Source organism: Vidua macroura, chromosome 6, assembly GCF_024509145.1.
Source record: "Vidua macroura isolate BioBank_ID:100142 chromosome 6, ASM2450914v1, whole genome shotgun sequence".
NCBI classification, from domain to species: Eukaryota; Metazoa; Chordata; class Aves; order Passeriformes; family Viduidae; genus Vidua; species Vidua macroura.
The window spans coordinates 31,079,782-31,097,544 of record NC_071576.1 but is presented as its reverse complement, the minus strand read 5'-3'; the positions used below and the strand labels follow the sequence as shown (position 1 = coordinate 31,097,544).

The following is a 17,763-nucleotide window of genomic DNA, read 5'->3' as shown; positions in this document are numbered from 1 at the left end:
CAATGAATTTTTGGTGCTCAAGGGATTAATCCAGATTTTCATTCTGAAAATTCATACCCAGTAATAATTTTACCACTAGAGATAAAAACTGGATTAAAACTTCACTGAGTAGAAGCTATGGTTTTCAAAGACACACAAACCAAACTAGAAAATCACCAAACCAACTCTCTCCAGCCCAAAAAGCAACACTCACCCCACTTTCAACCCTCACGTATTATATAATAAGCTTTGATTAACAAAACAAGTAAACATCCCATCCAACACTGTAATTGTTTTCAACTTGATTCAAGGAAACAACACCTTTGAGGGGGTGACACAGATTTTTCCCATCTAAACCTATATGAAAACAGACCGCTTAACACAGAAGATATAAGTGAAAGGGCATTGAAAAGGGAAAAATATGTCGCATCAAAATCGTATGTGTTATCAGATACAGGAATTTATACAAGCAAGACTTGATGCCTACCCTACCTGAGAGAAAACTGAAAAGCTATAGATCTCAGTCAGCAGTGGGACACAAATTTATAAACATCAAGCCCTTCAACAGTATTTGTTACATTCAGAAATACAAAAAAATCCAAATCAAATTAAAAAACATACCAACCATCCCGGGAAGCATTTTTCTCTCCCTGAAACACTTCTATGCTTTGCAGCAATAGTAAATTTTTAAATTGTAAAACTTAATTTTGCCAAAGGCTACCTTATGCTCAAGCATGTGAACTATCATCAGGGCTGGGGAGGAAGTATCCTCATACATATATTCTCCAAGGCCTGGAAATGGAAACCAAGCTTTTTCAATGCAGATATATTTCAAAACTCCAATTATTTTTAGTGCAATTTGCTATGGTTCAGAACTCTCCACATCACAGGTGAAGGTCATATACTCTTCCACATGGTTACCCAAAATATGCACTCCCAAACCTTTTTAGGCAGACCTTTCCCAAGATCTCTAGGGATAAGCACAGCAAAGGCCTGAAAAATTGTAAATAAAATGCCTAGAGCTTAACTAAGTTTCATTTCAGAAAACACCCCATGGGTTACTATTCTGAAAGTTTTCTTCATTTGGAGACTTAAATATAAGACTTCCATGCCAATATGAAACATATCTGCATAACGGAAAATGTTGCAGAATCATCAGACTCAAGAGAGAAGAAAATCAGATCCACATGACCAAAATTTAAATTCTCAGAGCATAAATATAGACCCCTATTTATGCTCTATATGTCCTGTTATTTAATGAAAAGCTCCTTTTAATATCTAGATGTCATTAAATGCAACACTAATGAATTCATTGCTACTCAAAAATACTTCTTTGCCTAATGTTTCTTTTCTCATCTCTAAAAACTAAATCTTTAAAGACAATAAAATCTATTTGGCTTATGTAGACAAGATCACTCTCCAGAGTCAGAAATTTTCTACTTCAGCACTTAAAACCCAAATATTCTTAAACAGAAATTAAATGAGGACTGAAGATATGACATCATTATTTAGAGCTTATTTCAGAAAAAAACAAAAAAATTTTGCATTTGATACAAATTTCTGTCTTGGTAACAGACCCAATAATTGAATATTTTGGGATCCTGGATACTATTTTACTGGTTTCTAGCTGTACTTTCAAAGCTTATAAGAGCACATGTAAGATAGACAGCTTCACTGTTTCTCATTCCCAACTCAAATCTACAAACATATAAGCACATAGTTTTTCAATGCCTTTTCTGCTTTACTCCTGGAAACAAGCAGCACGACCTGAGGATATTCATGCTGCAGAGTATACGAACCCAGTGCCACAGTAACCATATGAGCATAATTATTCTATGCATACTTTTGATTCCGTTCAAAAAGATGATGATGTACTGGGCCGTACTACAGCCCATCAGAATCAACCTCCCCTCAAACTTTAAAGACAATTTAAAAAGTAAATATTTGTAAACAGCAGATTTATAGAAGAGAAAGGTGTTTCTATTCAGTTTTAGCTTTGTGTCTCTGCCTTTACACAATTAGTTCTTATTCAAAGGAAAGATTTTAAACTTTGTTACCCCTGATTAATGATCTAAAAGATACTACTAATATTTTTCTCCTTTGATAAAAACTTGCATGGCAAAAGTCTGGAGAAGACAATAAACCAGAGAAGTCTATTAGACTTTTCATTCAAGAAGGTAAAATTCACCAAAGCCTAAAAACCAGTAAGTTTGAACCTAATATGTGCTTAGCTATTGAGATAGAAGAGAGCTACTATAAACACAGAGAACAGCAGACCTGACCAGGTTATGAGGGAGTGCAATTGTTCCAAGCAGACTATCTGGAGCCTGACCTAGGAAGGTGATTATAATAAAGGGGGAAATGTGCAATTATGGGAAAAGTCTTCATGAAATACCCTTACTTTCCAACACAAATCTAAACAACCTGAGCAAACTAGCAGGAAGCATTCTCTCTCAGATTAACTCAATGGAGCCACCACTTTGATTTTCTTCTCAGATAACTAGAATGCTTTTTGTGAATGCCACAAGATGTTTTAAATAGCTGTGCACTGCACAAAAATTTTGGAAGTTCTACATGTACTCTGAAGCTGGTTCATAGAAGGGCTAACAGCAACCTGCCTCTCATGTCTAAAAATAAACAAGACAAGCCCTCTCCAACAAGGATCTTCAATATTTTGATGTTCATTCCAGAGTATTTAATTTATACAGCTGACTTACAGACTGAGATCTGTAGTTATAATTAAATGCCTGCAGAGCCTATAAAATACATGAAAAGATCTGGCACACCGGGATGGACTGCAATGTCGTGTCAGAAGCAGCAACTAAAGCTAATTCCTCTTCAGTGTAACCATTTAAGAGGCATCTGGAAGATACCTCCATCAAATACCTCACCTATGGATTTCAAGCTGGTTTGGAGATAATTTCACCTTTCTACTGACACATTGGTTAAACAGCTATACTGGCATTATGATTCCCATTTATATTAGGTAAAAACTGTAGATCTGAACTCCATTTACTTTCTAACCTAAGATATTTCAAAACCTATGCTTCCCCATGTCACAGAGAAGTGTTCCAAGTTCCACACTCTAGGTTTCCAGGATAAGGGAATTTCTGTGCCTTTTCTGGAAGGTAAGCCAGTTCACAAAAGAGACTTATTGGCCAGAGAAAATCAAGACATAATCTTGATTAGAAAGGTATTTTAGCAACGTGTAATGTGACTTTAGAGAATGTGGGGAAGTTGATTTGTAAAAACTATTTCTCCTTTAATCCATAAAAGTATTTTCAGAAACAGCTGTGTGCACCTTGCAAAAATGTTAGTGAACTGGAAACCATGGTCCATGTGACTTGTAGGTGTTACAGTAGATTATTAATTAAACATTCCTGAAGACACATGCACTCAAAGTCTGAATCTATGTTAGAAAGCTATTTAGGAAGTTTTTTAAAAAAATATTGTAACACTCTTTTCAAATACAATGGCAGAGCAACCAACTAAACAGCATACTACTAACTTCAAAGATTATTCAGGCATTGAGATTTACCAAGGGCATTCTAAAACAAGACTAAAGGGAAGTTGGTGCACAGAAACAGTAGATTCTGCATAACACTTCCACAAAATCTGAAGATAATCAAAATATTTGGTCTCAACCCAATAGCAAATACAGTGGCTTCCACTTTTACTTTACTTTTAAATAAAAAATAAAATATATAATTATGATGAAATATAATAGTCACCTGTCATTTCTATTTGGACTAAAGCCCCAATTGTTTGGCTTCATTAAAGAAAACGTTAAAATTTGAGCTTGAACAGTGAATCCACAGGAATATCCTAAGAACGAATGTAAAACCATTAACCATATTGAAAGCATAATGATCAGAACAGTTTTAGAATCAGTGATGTGATCTCTTCAGATCTCTTTCAGTGCCTGCTATCTTCTGCCCTTCTAAATAAGTGTCATGACCTAATTTTGTCATGACATTTCTTGGTGTAGGACCTTGTTTCTTCTGTGCCAAGTGGGATCTTGTTGTTGCATTCCATACAACTTGGTTGTTAATCCATTACACATTAGCTGTTGCTTATAATTGCATTATCTGAAGTCTGTAGAAATACATGAATACACAGTGACTTTCATTCAGTTATCAATTAATTACTGGTTCTCCAGTGTTCTTCTCCAAACCCTAAATCTATATTTGTTAGTTCCCTGACCTTTATTCAATATACACAGGAGAGATGTTCATCCTAGCTGCACTTCTTCCACCTTTTATCCCACGTTTTTGAGGGGCTGACTTCCAACAGCAACTTCCCATAACTGCAGCAAGGTTACAATCTTGTTAGGTCACATTTTGGGGGCAAGTACAAGGAAGACAGATGGACACAGGATAGGGCACACAAAAAAAAAAACAAAACCAAAACAAACTGTTCAAGACAATAAAGGTTTGGAAAATATATTCATGCTAACATGAGCTTGATTTTAGACAGGAAAAGGAGGAGAAACATTTAAAACCTTCTACCAGAAGTGGAAACAAAACAAGTCTTGTCTACAGGAAATGGGAGAGGGGACAGTGCAAACAGATCAGGACACTGATGACCGGACATTTTTATATGCATGCAGGCAAATCATTAAACCAGTTTTTACTTTGGAGCATTTTATTATTCTTAAGGCAAGCTGTAATATTCCAAGTATTAAGAAAAAATTATCAAGTATCTCTAAATGCAATTAAGCTTCTCAAAAAGAGCCTCAACAAGGCTAAAAAAAGTTCTAAAGGGAACTACTGCAAAGTGAGGAAGGAACTGCAGGTGCACGTAGCTGTGCGGGAACACAGGGTACTCTGCTAATAGCGCTATGCCTCACTGAAACAACTGAGTCAGCAGAATTTCTATTTATATGCTCTCTTCCTACAATAGTCACCGTCAAGGCATAAAACTCAGCAGTCCTGCCTCAGGGGAGAAACTGGTGTGCTTGAGGAAGGGTCAGCAGTACAGTATAAGAAATAATTCTATCTTTTAAGCTTACAGAGAAGTCAATGTTCATTTGCAGAAAATAATAAATTATTGAAAAAAGTCACTAAGACGAAGCTTTTGTGCCTTCTCTACTTCTCTTTGTTTCCACAGTAAAACACAGCCCCATTCAGAAATCTGTTTGCCATACAAGTAACCAAGCAATCCTTAGTAAGCCCATTTTGTCTTCATTAGGTCTGCATGTAGAAATGGCTGCGATCCTGCACCAGTTTTCCTTTTGTGAGGCTGATTTTCATGATGCCTCTTAAGAGACGTTTATTACTGGTATTTTATGTAAGGTAGCTGATAAGTGAATACTGTCTACATACTCATCAAACCAGGTCAATTCTTGGACCTGTCAGCTTCATGCTGTCTTTCAATACAAAGTTGTTCTCATGCACAATGGTTTCTTTTTGTCATATTCCACAGCTAACCAAATCACTACTGAGCAATTCCACCTGGTTTCATGCTTTTATTAAAATTCTCATTTCCAACACTCCTCCTAAATGCAGTATCACTGGTATAGAAACAAGATTTAACTCTAATCTTTCATTGGAAAAAAATTAATAGCAAAAATTTTCCCAAAATGGATGGAGAGTTCCTAAAAAAAAAAAAAAAACCAATGTGCTTGATTCTAAAAAAAGCAGAATCAAAAACAAATAACTGGCTCTTTTGGTACACAAACACTGAGATAGAGAAGTTCAGCACCAGCAATAGACTGAGACTATAAATTTACATTGTAGTCTATAGGCAATAATAAGCAAGCATCAACAACTATGTCCCATATAGTTTTAGTATCATCATTAAATAGATAAAAATTGTTACCGTTTTATCCCTGAGTCGTTCTCCATGGATAAGAAAATCAGCACAGCTATTCTCTTCCTGGGGAATGACTTTGAAGACTGTGACACAGCTTAGTCCACCCCCTCCAAGTGGTAACCATCCACCACTTGAGTCATCCCGGGTCATCACCACAGCTCGCACTCGTGCATAACTATTACTGAAAGAGAAGCAAAAGAAGAAATTAGTTTTCCATAAACATAAACAACCTAAGTCTAGTAAAAAACAAAACAAAATCAACAAACCCACAACCAAGATCACAATAATTAGCACTGTCTTTCCACAAACATCACCTAAAAGAAAACAATTTAAGACCACCCTCTAAAAATGTTCCTTTGTATTTTTGTGCCTTCATTAAGACTTCTCAGAGGTCATGATCTTTTGTAAAGAGGCTTAACCAGAGAACATAGTTGCCAAATCAAAACTAATATTCTTCCAAAAACTTTACACTCAATAATCTAGCTAGAGGGTCAAAAAGAGAATACAAATCAACTCCTGATTTATCTTAGACTAATCATGAAGCCACTCAGCCACCATGAAATTGCACAGAAAAGAGAACAAGAAAACAGAAAGAGGTCAGGCCTTCTGTCACTGAAATCTAAACAAGAACAGGTTTCTAGCCAGACGCTCTGCTTCCTTTCATCCATCCCTCCTCCCCATGCATATAACTCGTTCTTTGCAAGGGTAGGTCAGGACATGCACTGTGGGGTTTGAAAACAGAACCAGTTACAACTACTTAAAATCCATATTTGCAGTGTCTACTTGCCACTTCTCTCCTGTATTTGCACCATGTGTAAAATTACTTTAATTTTACAATCTAACATATTTTTCCATCATTTAGTGATTTTATAAAATAAACAAATTATTACCATGTCATTACTTAAAAGCCAAAGTCCAGAGTATTGGAAAAAGAGGTTTTGGCCATTTCCCTCTCTCTCTGCTCTTAGTTTTTTCTTTTAAATTAAATGAAAACTTTTAGTTTTGGTTATGAATTTGCCAGCACATCACTTGGAAAAGCCCATGGTTTGCCAAGGATGCTACATTTGAAGTACAGTTTACTGGAAGAATGTAGCAGTTGATGATTGAACATTTCAACACCTTAAAATATGGTGTTATCTTTTTGCAACATATTCCTGAGGGTTTAAGTATTTATGCCGCTTAGCACCAGTGATGTCAAATTTAAAGGCTGAAGAAGAAGCATTAGAAGAGATCAAAGTTGTTCCTTCCATATTTGAGATAACACTGTTGCACTTTTAAAAGATCACTGCTTTATTTCTAACACCCCCCTGAAAATCCCAAAAATAACAAAGGTAGGCTTTTTTGCATAATTAATATATTACATTCTCACACACGTATGATTCATAAATATGATTCACTTGTGTGTATATATATATACACACAAACACACACATATATAAGAATTTTGCTGCAAGCATGTAAAGCCTAAGTACATAATGTTTTGTAAAATGGAAAATTTTACAAGACTATAAATTTTTAGCTTATAGGCAGCTGTATTTAGTTTGCTGCCTCTGAGCAAAGCCCGCTCCTCTCTCTAAATCTCATCATTAAAATGACGGTTCAGTCATTGTTGCTCACCATTTCTTTACCAACATCTTTTAGTTAAGTACTCAAACACAGCAGACAAATATAATAAAGAAAAATCCAATCCTTCATGGTATGCATCTATCACAAATCGACTATCTGCAAATACAACTGGCTACATCTCAATGCTGAATAACATTACTGAAAGTTGAATCATTCATTCACTGGTCTCTATCACTGTGTTTCACTCAGAGCTAAGATCAGACTGTAGTTGTGCACTTCATACACAACTTTCAACTCAGTCCTCTCAGAAGAGCCTCTTCTGACAGAAACTGAGGACACCAGGACTCTCCTGTAAACCAATAAGAAATAGGATGCAACGACTGGTTAAGCCTAAAAACTGTCTTTGCTATTCTCAATTTAAGTAAGCCACGGATTTAGCTTTTAAGTTTTTCACTCTATAAATCTGGTTGAATATTAGAGCTTTTATTTGTATATCAACCAACTGCAGCAAGAATTTAGTTAAAGAGAACTTCCCTTAGGCTACATGAGAAAAACCTACAACATTAATTTTTTCTTAAAATGGAAGTTCACACTCCACATACATTTTCTTTCCAAGAACTGCTAACAAGAAGCAAAGACAGAGGCTTAAGCTACTTCCATTCAATAGAGTTCTCTGTCAGTGTTGGGGTTTTTCCCCCTATCCTATAGTGAGATGCTTAATCTGGTCTATTTAACAATCTTGTGATTTGCTTTTCATCTATTCCAAATGAATGCTTTAAACGTTCATCCTTTCAAATATTTTAGAAACTACTATCAAATCCACTGCATTAGTGCAAAACTAAAATTCCCCAAAAGGTAATATTTAATGAACAATCTTTTAAATTTAAACAAGCCAGTTTTTCCATATAACCACCCTGTAGATTAACTAGACAAATACTGTACTTGTAAAAATGCCTAAGTCTACAAAGAGATTTTTAGTTTTATGTTTCCGTTGGTTGTTATTTTTTAATGTTTTTTATATTTGAATGGAACTCACAATTGGTAACAGTAGCTATTTTTAGCAACAACACAAGCTGGTTTGCAATTAACCAGAATGCAGCGGCAGGACCTATAGATGATTCCCATTTCCAAAATCCTCTGCAAACAAAACAGGATCTGCCTGTCACACTACTGGCACTACAAAAGCACTTGGAAGTCTTGTATCTGTAAGCATTACAGCCCCATCTACTCTTGGAAACTTCAGCACAAATTGTTAAACTGCTGGTGCACCTTAGCAGTGGGAAAAAGGGCAGACAAGGCTCTAGTGTTTTCCTAACACAGCCTAGGGTTTTTACCTACTCTTGCATGTTTGGCAGCTCTATCAGGAATACCTGAACAAAAGAAAAACCAAACAAACAGGGCGATCAGTTGAGCATTGCTCTTACAAAGCCTTTTACCAGAGCTACCACAAGAGTGTGAAATGGAGCATGAAGGCAGCATTGCAACAGCAGGTCCACAGCTACTGTACTGAAGCCAACGTTTCCTGAGACTCCCTGGTTTTAGTTGTGGCCACTGGAAATTCTTAAGGCAGAGCAAGGTTTAAAGGAGATGGTATTCTGGACAAAGGAGCATGCTGCTTTCTTGAAGTCAGTACTGAGGATCAGTAAGACTGGGGACAACAATTACACTGGAATCCAAGATCTTTTACTTTTTAATAAAAGATCTCCTTACTTTTTAATAAGTAAGGAAACAGATCTCTCTAGCAACTGAGTGCCTCAGGTAGGAGATAAGAGCATGGTATTCTAATGTGATTAAAGGGAATTATAAATTGGAATAAAGGAGAAAGAGAAAAAAAAAAGGTATCTACACTGTTTTTTCCCCCCCAGCAGTGAAGACTTACTGAGGAGTATAGCATGTGTCTGAGTGCTATAACTAGTAAACTTGAAACAAAGCAATTTTAAAATAGCATAATAAATATGTTGTGTGAAGTTTCATTCTAAAAATATAATCAAATGAAGATTATTCAAAATCAAAATCTGAAGTGGGGTGAATTAAGCAGTCTAAGAAAGCATTAAGGGCAAAATCAAAAGGTTATAAACCGTAAGTGGACAGTAAAGATATGACCAACAGTCCTTGTGTGTTTATATCACTGCAATGCTCTTGGGCCCAAACTGACTTATAAGCTGGATGACCAAACTGTTGTGCAAGTGCAGGAGGCAAATCACTGGCCAAGAAAGGCTGGGACCTTCAGCTCAACAACTAAGGAACAAATCTGCTTTTGGTGGCTGGGGAAGGAACACAATTGTAATTTAATCACTTTTTTTTTTTTTTTTTTGGTGCAAAATAAACTGCTTTGATAAATTTGGGGTATTTCTTACATTTAATATCAAGACCGTAAAGATAACATGTTATTGCATTTGTCCTTTATTCCATTAGCCAAGAAAAAGAGAATGAATATTTAGATTTTTCTGCCAAAATACTTTTCCCAGAGAAAAAGAGGAAGAGATGTTGGGGATAGAGGGGAAGCAGCCATCTTGTTGCTTTACATATATTTTAACCTAGTTTCAACAGTATGCAAATCTTCTCTCCTAATTCATATTAAGCCTTGACATTCTTCTTACTTGTACTGCATTTTGCACATTTCTATTTTAATATAGGACTGAAAAACAATAGTGATTTCAGAAATGTTGTTTAAAGCGATTGTATTGTAATTGCAAATTCTTTTTTTAGTACTATACAGCTACTACCATTACCATCAAGAAACCTGAATCTGCAAGTGGAATTATAAATGAACTATAAGAGAAACTGACTCTTTCAGCTTTGGTAAAAATATTTAGAATTATAATTTCTTTCAAAGCTGGAAAGCAGATTTGAAGAAAAGGACCTTGAGTTTCATATGGACACCAAGCTTAACACAAGCCAAAACATACCCTTGGGACAAAGCAGGCCAACAATTTCACCAGCAGGTCACAGAGGCCAATCCTCTGTCTCTATTCAGCCCTACTGATGCCACAGAGCTTTGTCTAGTTTTCGGCTTTCCAGTACACAAGAGACGTAGAACTCCTGGAGTGGGTCCAGCAAAGTGCAACAAAAATGATTAAGAGACTGAAGGAGGGAAGGCTGAGAGAGCTGGGACTGCTTAGCTGGAAGAAGAAAAGACTCGTGGGTATTTTCTTAGTGTATACAAATAGCTCAAGGGAGGCTGCAAAGAGGATAGACAGAAGCTTTTCTCAGTGGTGCCCAGTGACAGCACCAGAGACAATGGACACAAACTGAAACACAGGATGTTCCATTTGAACATCAGCAACCACTTCTTCACTGTGAGGGTACCTGAGTACTGACACAGGTTATCCAGAGAAATTGTGGAGTCTCCATCCTTGAAGAGTTCCAAAATCCATCTGGACACAGTCCTGGGTAAGATGATTTAGGTAACCCTTCCTTGAGTAGCAGATGACAACCAGAGATGCCCTCCAATCTCAATTATTCTTTCTTTTCTTTAATATCATATTTCAAAGCATAGCAATTTCAATAAAATACAACTTCATAAATATAATCCATAAATATATGGGTTAATTTAGAAGAATTCAGGATACTTTGAAGCAAGAGTTGTCACTGTGCAAACTGCTATTTAAACACTTCTGACAAGGCTAAGGGGAAAAAAAAGGCATTCTGAAAAATCATGACACACTCTGCTATGAAATTACACTATCTTTGCTGGCACCCATGTAACAGCCCCAGGCTGGTCTCCAAATGTGAAATGGTCATGGACCAAGGCTCTTTACCTTTGACTGGCATTTCACACACATACTTTATTCCCTCCAGCTTCTGAGGGCATACCTGAGCACACTTGGCTTTTTATGGTTCTTATTATCCAAACAGTTTAGCAGAAGACTTCATGATTCCCAGCTAGAGAAGTGCTCATGAGTACATACATGTCCACATACCAAAAGGTACTGTCAGAACACTAAGCTAAAGTCTGTTTTACTTGCAGGTAGCATTTTTTGAGTATCGACGCAATATAGAAAGAAAAATAATGTCACCAATACCAGATGACCTTATCGGTACACCACTGATGTTATAAACCCTTCATTACTAAAGGTTTAGAGAATGAGTGCCACTGGCACAAAATATTAAAGACTTATCTAAAACAGAAGGAGATGCAAATGTAGCACAAGTGCTAAAGAAGACATCGTTTACATCAAGAAAATTTATGACAGCATATGTTCTTATTTTTTAATGAAGAGGATATTGCCATAATAACAGCTACTAAATGAGGCTTTGCTTAATATGTCTGTTACCTTTCTCCCCTCAAAATTATATCAACAAATCAGAATATACACCAAACTCTTACACTGGTAGAATGCAAGACTTGTCAGATTTTTCTCCTTTAAAAAGAGGCAAGAGGTATTCCTCATAATAAACAGCAAATGTGCACAGCTACTATGCCTAGGAAGTTTATTTCTGTGAGGAGTTTAGCAAGGAAAGACATGGATTTCTAGAAGGAACTACAGACAAATGCTATTACATTTAGGATATCGGTAACCACACTGATTTACAGAAGAGCTTTGGATTTTGTCAAAAAAGCTGAATGGAACATTTCTGCTCAAATAACAAACCCCCAAAAACCAGTAAAACAAAACAAAACAACAAGAAGAAACTCTATTTACAGACACCTGAGCTACCAAGCAAAATAGCTTGAACCCAAAATGGCAAAAGGAAAAAGCTACATGGGAAACAGTATTATGTAAGGAAGGGATAACTGGTATCCTGAAAGAGCCAAAAATACACTATTACAATTATTATTTAGTAGAAGAGGCTCATAAAACAAGCTGTTTAACAGCACACATACAATTCAAAAAGGAAAATGAGACACAAATGAATAAGTGTCAAAATACTATATTGCTCTCATGAAGTGTTCTCTTGGACATAATATCGAATAATTAAAAAAAAATAAAGTAGGAATGGGGTTATAGTGCTCCTATTTGAATACAGATAATTTAAGAATGATGTCCATGTAAAGTAATCAATGCTGCAAGGAAGAATGGCTGTAAGAGCTGTAAGCTCTTTTGCAAAGAACAAGAACATATGAAGAATGGAGAAGCTGTTAAGATTTGAAACCCATCAAAATTACATATAAAGTACATATTTGACATTTGTATGAAAAACATTTTAGCCCCGTTCCCCAGCATTTTCTCTTCTTTGACAACTGTAGCTCGTTTCTCTTACTTCTGTATTATCATCCATGAAGGTTGGTTAAATGAAGTAATATTTTATCACACGAAAGATCACAACACATACTTGGATTCTACCCCTTTTAAAGAAACTGCCTTCTGAAGGCCTAAATTTTCATAATAGAAAGAGTTCTGTAACATCATCTGGTCAAGGCACATTACTCAGAAAATGGCATCTAATACAAAATGCACAATCAAATAAAAAACCCAAACAAACTTATTTTTCTTTCTACCCTTCCCCACAAAAATTAGAAATAATCAAGGTAGCACTCGAAGACAGCTCTACAGGTTTTGGACATATGTAGCAGAACTAAATAAATAGTATATAATATGTAATTCCCCTTTGTAGTGGTTTATGAGACAAGCTGGACATGGAAGATGCTTTTTGACCACTTCTACAGCTGCCTGTTCACAGCAGAGGACTGCTGGTACCAAGGACTTCTGGATTAAATTCCATCCAGTTTAAGGCAGATGGGTAACATAATTTGAGTGGTCAGATCCTGTACCCTCCAAGTTTAATGGGTTTTCTTCCAAAAAATCCTAAATTTGTCTAATTTTTAAATGCTGACAGCCGTAACTCCAGAAATATCCACTCTCTATTCTAGCCTGTCTTCCCTTCCCTCCATATATTCTCATAGTTTTTACTTTTTCCTTACCTCAGAACTTCTGAAGATCCACAGGAATCTCTTCATTCCATTTATAGCACAGAACTGTCTGTACCCTTTTCTAAGTCTGTGAAATTATTACTTGCTTCTTACCAAGCTACTGGGTACTGATGCCATGTATTAATTCTGATTTGCTTAACATGGAAACATGTAGAGAAAGATGGAAGAGCCCACAAATGCAACAAGAGAAAAAGGCTTCGTTTGGGTGTTCTTAGTGAGTAAAGTTACAATTTCTTTCCAACCTTGCAAAAACAAAGAAACATCTAAAGAAATGATGGAACACAAGGTTTTCATTTTCTTGAGCTCCTTAGCAAACAAGCACGAGTCTGCAGCCTAAGGCAGATTCCACTGAAACTAAGACAACTTGACACTTCCAGTAAATTTCATCAGAAAACACCATCCAGTCTAGATTTTTTTTTTTTTTTTAAGTGAAGCTTGCAAATTCAGTTGCGCTTTTCATTTTCCTGGGAATACTACAATTTAGGACAACAATTTATGGAAATATTTTAGGTAATATTTGTATCTGAACAGGTGAGAATTCTCTCTTCTCTCACAGTCATTGTCTCCAGTCTTATAAGCTCACAAAGTCCAAGTATGAATTATGCAAGTGCAATTAGATCACTCTCATTGTCAAAGCTGGTCATCTAGCCACAGAGGTTATGGATTTCAGGACTGGAAACCCTGTTAACAGATGTGACTACATTAATCAACAAGCCATTTTGTCATAAAGTTCTAGACCACTAAAATAAGATGAAGGTAACTAACACATTCCTTATAAACAATTTTAGCTACCCAAAGGTACAACAGACTGTACTAAGTATATTATTTTCAAACAAGCACCCATGTACTTTTTATTCCACTGCTTGTTGTGTTTAGGAATAGTACTCCACAAATGCTCAGATAGCTATTATATTCCTCCACCTAAGAACTTATATAGCAAAAATAAAGGACAAAGCTGTTATACTTTCTCAAACAGGTCAGAAAACATAATTACAGATTTTTTTCTATTTACTCTGCCTGAATTTCTGTAAGGTCATCCTGGACTACAGACCCTTTGGGCCAGAGAGCATCTGTAATGAGCATAAGCCAATGAAGCTCAGAGCTGTCTGCTGGTGTATAGAGCTCAGATGGTGAGCTGCTACATACTCTTGAACTTTTGGCAGTGCATTATGGAAGAAAAAAAATTATCAGACCTACTGAGCTTACTCACCTAAAATAACACTTGATATTAGGTAGGCAAGCACAAAATCTAAATTTTATTCTTATCACATTAAAAGAAATTTATAAAAGGTACAGGTCATTTCTGACATGTATTTCCCACTCAGCCTGCACAGAAAAGGAAAAGAACCTGGAAGCAAATAAAGCATATCCACACTTAAAAAATACTCAAAAAATACTCAGCCTTGCTGAGTTGTGAGATTGCTAATGAATGTTATATACAAAAAACATTCACGTGTTTAAACCCCTGTGAATTGAAACTGTAGCATCACTCATTGATACTGTTATCTAAAGCTTGTCTTGACATTTACATGGCTTTTCAAGGACTTTAACCACATGGTATGAAAGGGATCTTGCAAAGTAAATTATATTCTAAGAAAATCCCTAATGCTAAATTTCTCTTTTAACATAATAAAAAACCAGTAAACATCTAAAAGGATGTTTTGAACATACACAAATGGACAAATCATTAATGTCTACACTAACAAAACAGAAAGACTACAAACCAAACTGCAAAATGCTTAACAACACCAAAACCAAAATAAAAAAGAAAGTCCGAATGAGCCTTAAGAAAGAAGCTTGTGAACTTACAGAACTTTTTTAAAGGTGGTTCACTGACCAAAAAGAGAAGTTACCATTCCCTCGCTACACAGCACATTTCATGGCTTGAATCAGTCTTTTTTGTAGTTTTAACAAACCATGAATATTTCAGAGACAGGAAGTAAATGGAAATAAACAAATAAAAAACAAATGCAAATACTTCTATTAAAATAGTCCATCAAACCAGAAAAAAACAAAATATTAATAAGATTATACAAAAAGTTTCAACGGTATGCCCTTTATATTTGTCATACATCAGCATGAATCATGTAACTTACACAGCTATTATATAATTGTGTTATTATGTTTGATAATCTCAGTAATAATTAGCAGCCTAACCAGCAGTCTAAGCATAGAAATAGCTGACCCATGGGCACTAAGGTCAGAACATAGGAATTTTAACAGCACATCACAAAAAAAGTGTAGCTAAGCCTTGATTTTACTACATTCCCCATTCCAACTACTGCTAAAGTATTATTCTTCACAAGTTTCTACAGAAAGCTGTATGTAATGAATACATGGGTCGTGTATGAACATAACACAGAGACAAGCAATTATAAGGCACTGCAAGGCCTCTGAGTTTAAAATGAAGATTATTTAAGTTCCATTATTTGCTGCTTTTGCAGAAGAAAAGTTTAGAAACTTGTAAGCAACAGCACAGAAAAAGAATAAGGAATACATGTGCATTCCCCTTCCTCACCAAAGATGTAATAAACCAAAATAAGAACAAATTCACGCTTTATAAATGATAGTCATGAGAACTCCTACAATAATCACTGGATCTCTGTCTATTCAACTTAAAAGGGATCCAACAGATACATTTTCTTTGTTTTGGCAACAACACAACCCTAAACAAAGGGTTACAACAGAGATGATGAGATAATGAGATAATTTAGTGTTATAATCACATCTCCTTGTTTCCTTTTTGGACTTTTAAAACCATTAATACCATTAGAAGGGTAATGGTCTTAAACTGATGAAGGATACTCTTAGATGGTAGAGAGAAGTTCTTTACTGTGAGTGTGGTGAAGCACTGGAACAGGTTTCCAGCAAAAGTGGTGAATGCTCCATTTCTGGAAGTGTTCAAGGGTGTCTTGGATGGGGCTTTGAGCAACCTGGTCTAGTGGAAGAACCCCCTGCCCAAATCTTCCACTAGACAACCTCTGGGCTCCCTTTGAATGTGAATCATTCTATGATAAATTATGGTTTAGGCTGGAATTTCACCCTAAGGAGGAAATTCTGAAAAAGGTGATGGAGACAGCTAGGTCAAACTGCACAAAATATATGATTAGACTACCAAGAAAGCAAGCGCAACATTGTGCAATGCAAGCTCAAAACAGTTTTTAGACAGTAGAATCCAAGCAAGGAGTGAAACAACCACCTTTCAGCTGCAGTCAATGAGACAAAAATGTCACATAGGAGCAGCTAAACAGATTTTTTTTTCTTTTTGGGTGCAGCTCTGACATCAGTGTTGCACAGCTTTACTAGACAAAGCTGATTGCTATCCATTGTAAAAATGTTTTAAGTAGTATTTTCCCCTTTTGTTATACAAAATAAAGTGTAATAGTTTATAAAATATCGGCTAAAGTACAAAACTAAAAAAACCTTACTAAATTAATGAGCTATACATGAAGCCATTCCAAAAATATTTGTGTCTTTGTATTTAGCAGTACTGGAAATGAATCATAGCTGCATAATTGAAGAAATACAACCAGAAAATTAAATATCTCTGCTTAAAGAGACAGAAGACATCATATATTCAATAAAAATAAGGAGAAATTAAACTGGTAGAACAGACAAACAGGTGTAGATGGAGAAGATCAAACTCAAGGATTTCAATTTGGCTCTTTCATTAGTACCCATGTGTTTTGTTACAGATCTTTGTTCTTACTGCAGCAACAGGACCTTCTATATTTAAACTCCAAGGATAGGGTCTACTATCAGAACAGTGAGGATTACAAATAATTTTCCTTTATTATAAGTAACAATGAATTTTCAGTATTTTTATCTGCAAGGATACTGTCCAAGTAATTAAAATAAGGCAGGAGAAGTAATTAACTGTTTTATTAGCTGAAGAAAAGCAATCAGCATTTTGTTATGCATGCTGAAAAGCAAAGTCAAAAGACCAACAGCATATTACAAGTAACTGCTTTGGTGGTGTTAACAAATCTCTAAATTTTGAGGTAAAATGTTCACTGTTTAGGAATTTAAGCCTCAAGTATCAGCTGCATCACACATGTTCATCTGACAGAATTCTGTACATTTTGCTCAAAACCCAACATTGGGAATGCATTTATCACATACGAGCTTTACATACAGGATGTAAAATACTGTTTTTGAGGGCTCTGCTTCTTAAACTTGGTTGCTCAAATATAAAGAAATTAAATTGAGTTGGAAGAGAAAAAAGAATCTTCTCTAGTCATGCAGCAATTCATAGGCAGATTCACTTGCCTATAAGTTCAATAATATTGGGAGGAATGGATAAAAGACTTTTTAGTCAATAAGTTTTTAGAAATAGTAATACTTACAGAGAGAAGCGATTATTTGAGTAGAAGAATTTAAGAACTGTCACTGCACTTTTAGATACCATTAGGTAGCTAAATCCTTGTAGCTCATCCTTGTTTTCTTCACCCCTGTGTTGACTGGAAAGTGTTGTGTGCCCAGAACTCAATACAATCATCTGTATGAGGCATTTTCACAGAAGACTGAGT

The 17,763-nt window shown here is 35.7% G+C and overlaps 1 protein-coding gene across 2 annotated transcripts in view; it reads right to left on the bottom strand.

The window, feature by feature from the left end:
• The window catches only part of SPRED1 (sprouty related EVH1 domain containing 1), a 59,042-nt gene that overhangs the window by 18,002 nt on the left and 23,277 nt on the right, over nt 1-17,763 (bottom strand). For both annotated transcript variants that reach the window (XM_053979876.1, XM_053979877.1), the window contains exon 2: nt 5,800-5,974. In XM_053979876.1, the coding sequence (XP_053835851.1) occupies nt 5,800-5,974 (175 nt within the window). The remainder of the gene's footprint in view (nt 1-5,799; nt 5,975-17,763) is intronic.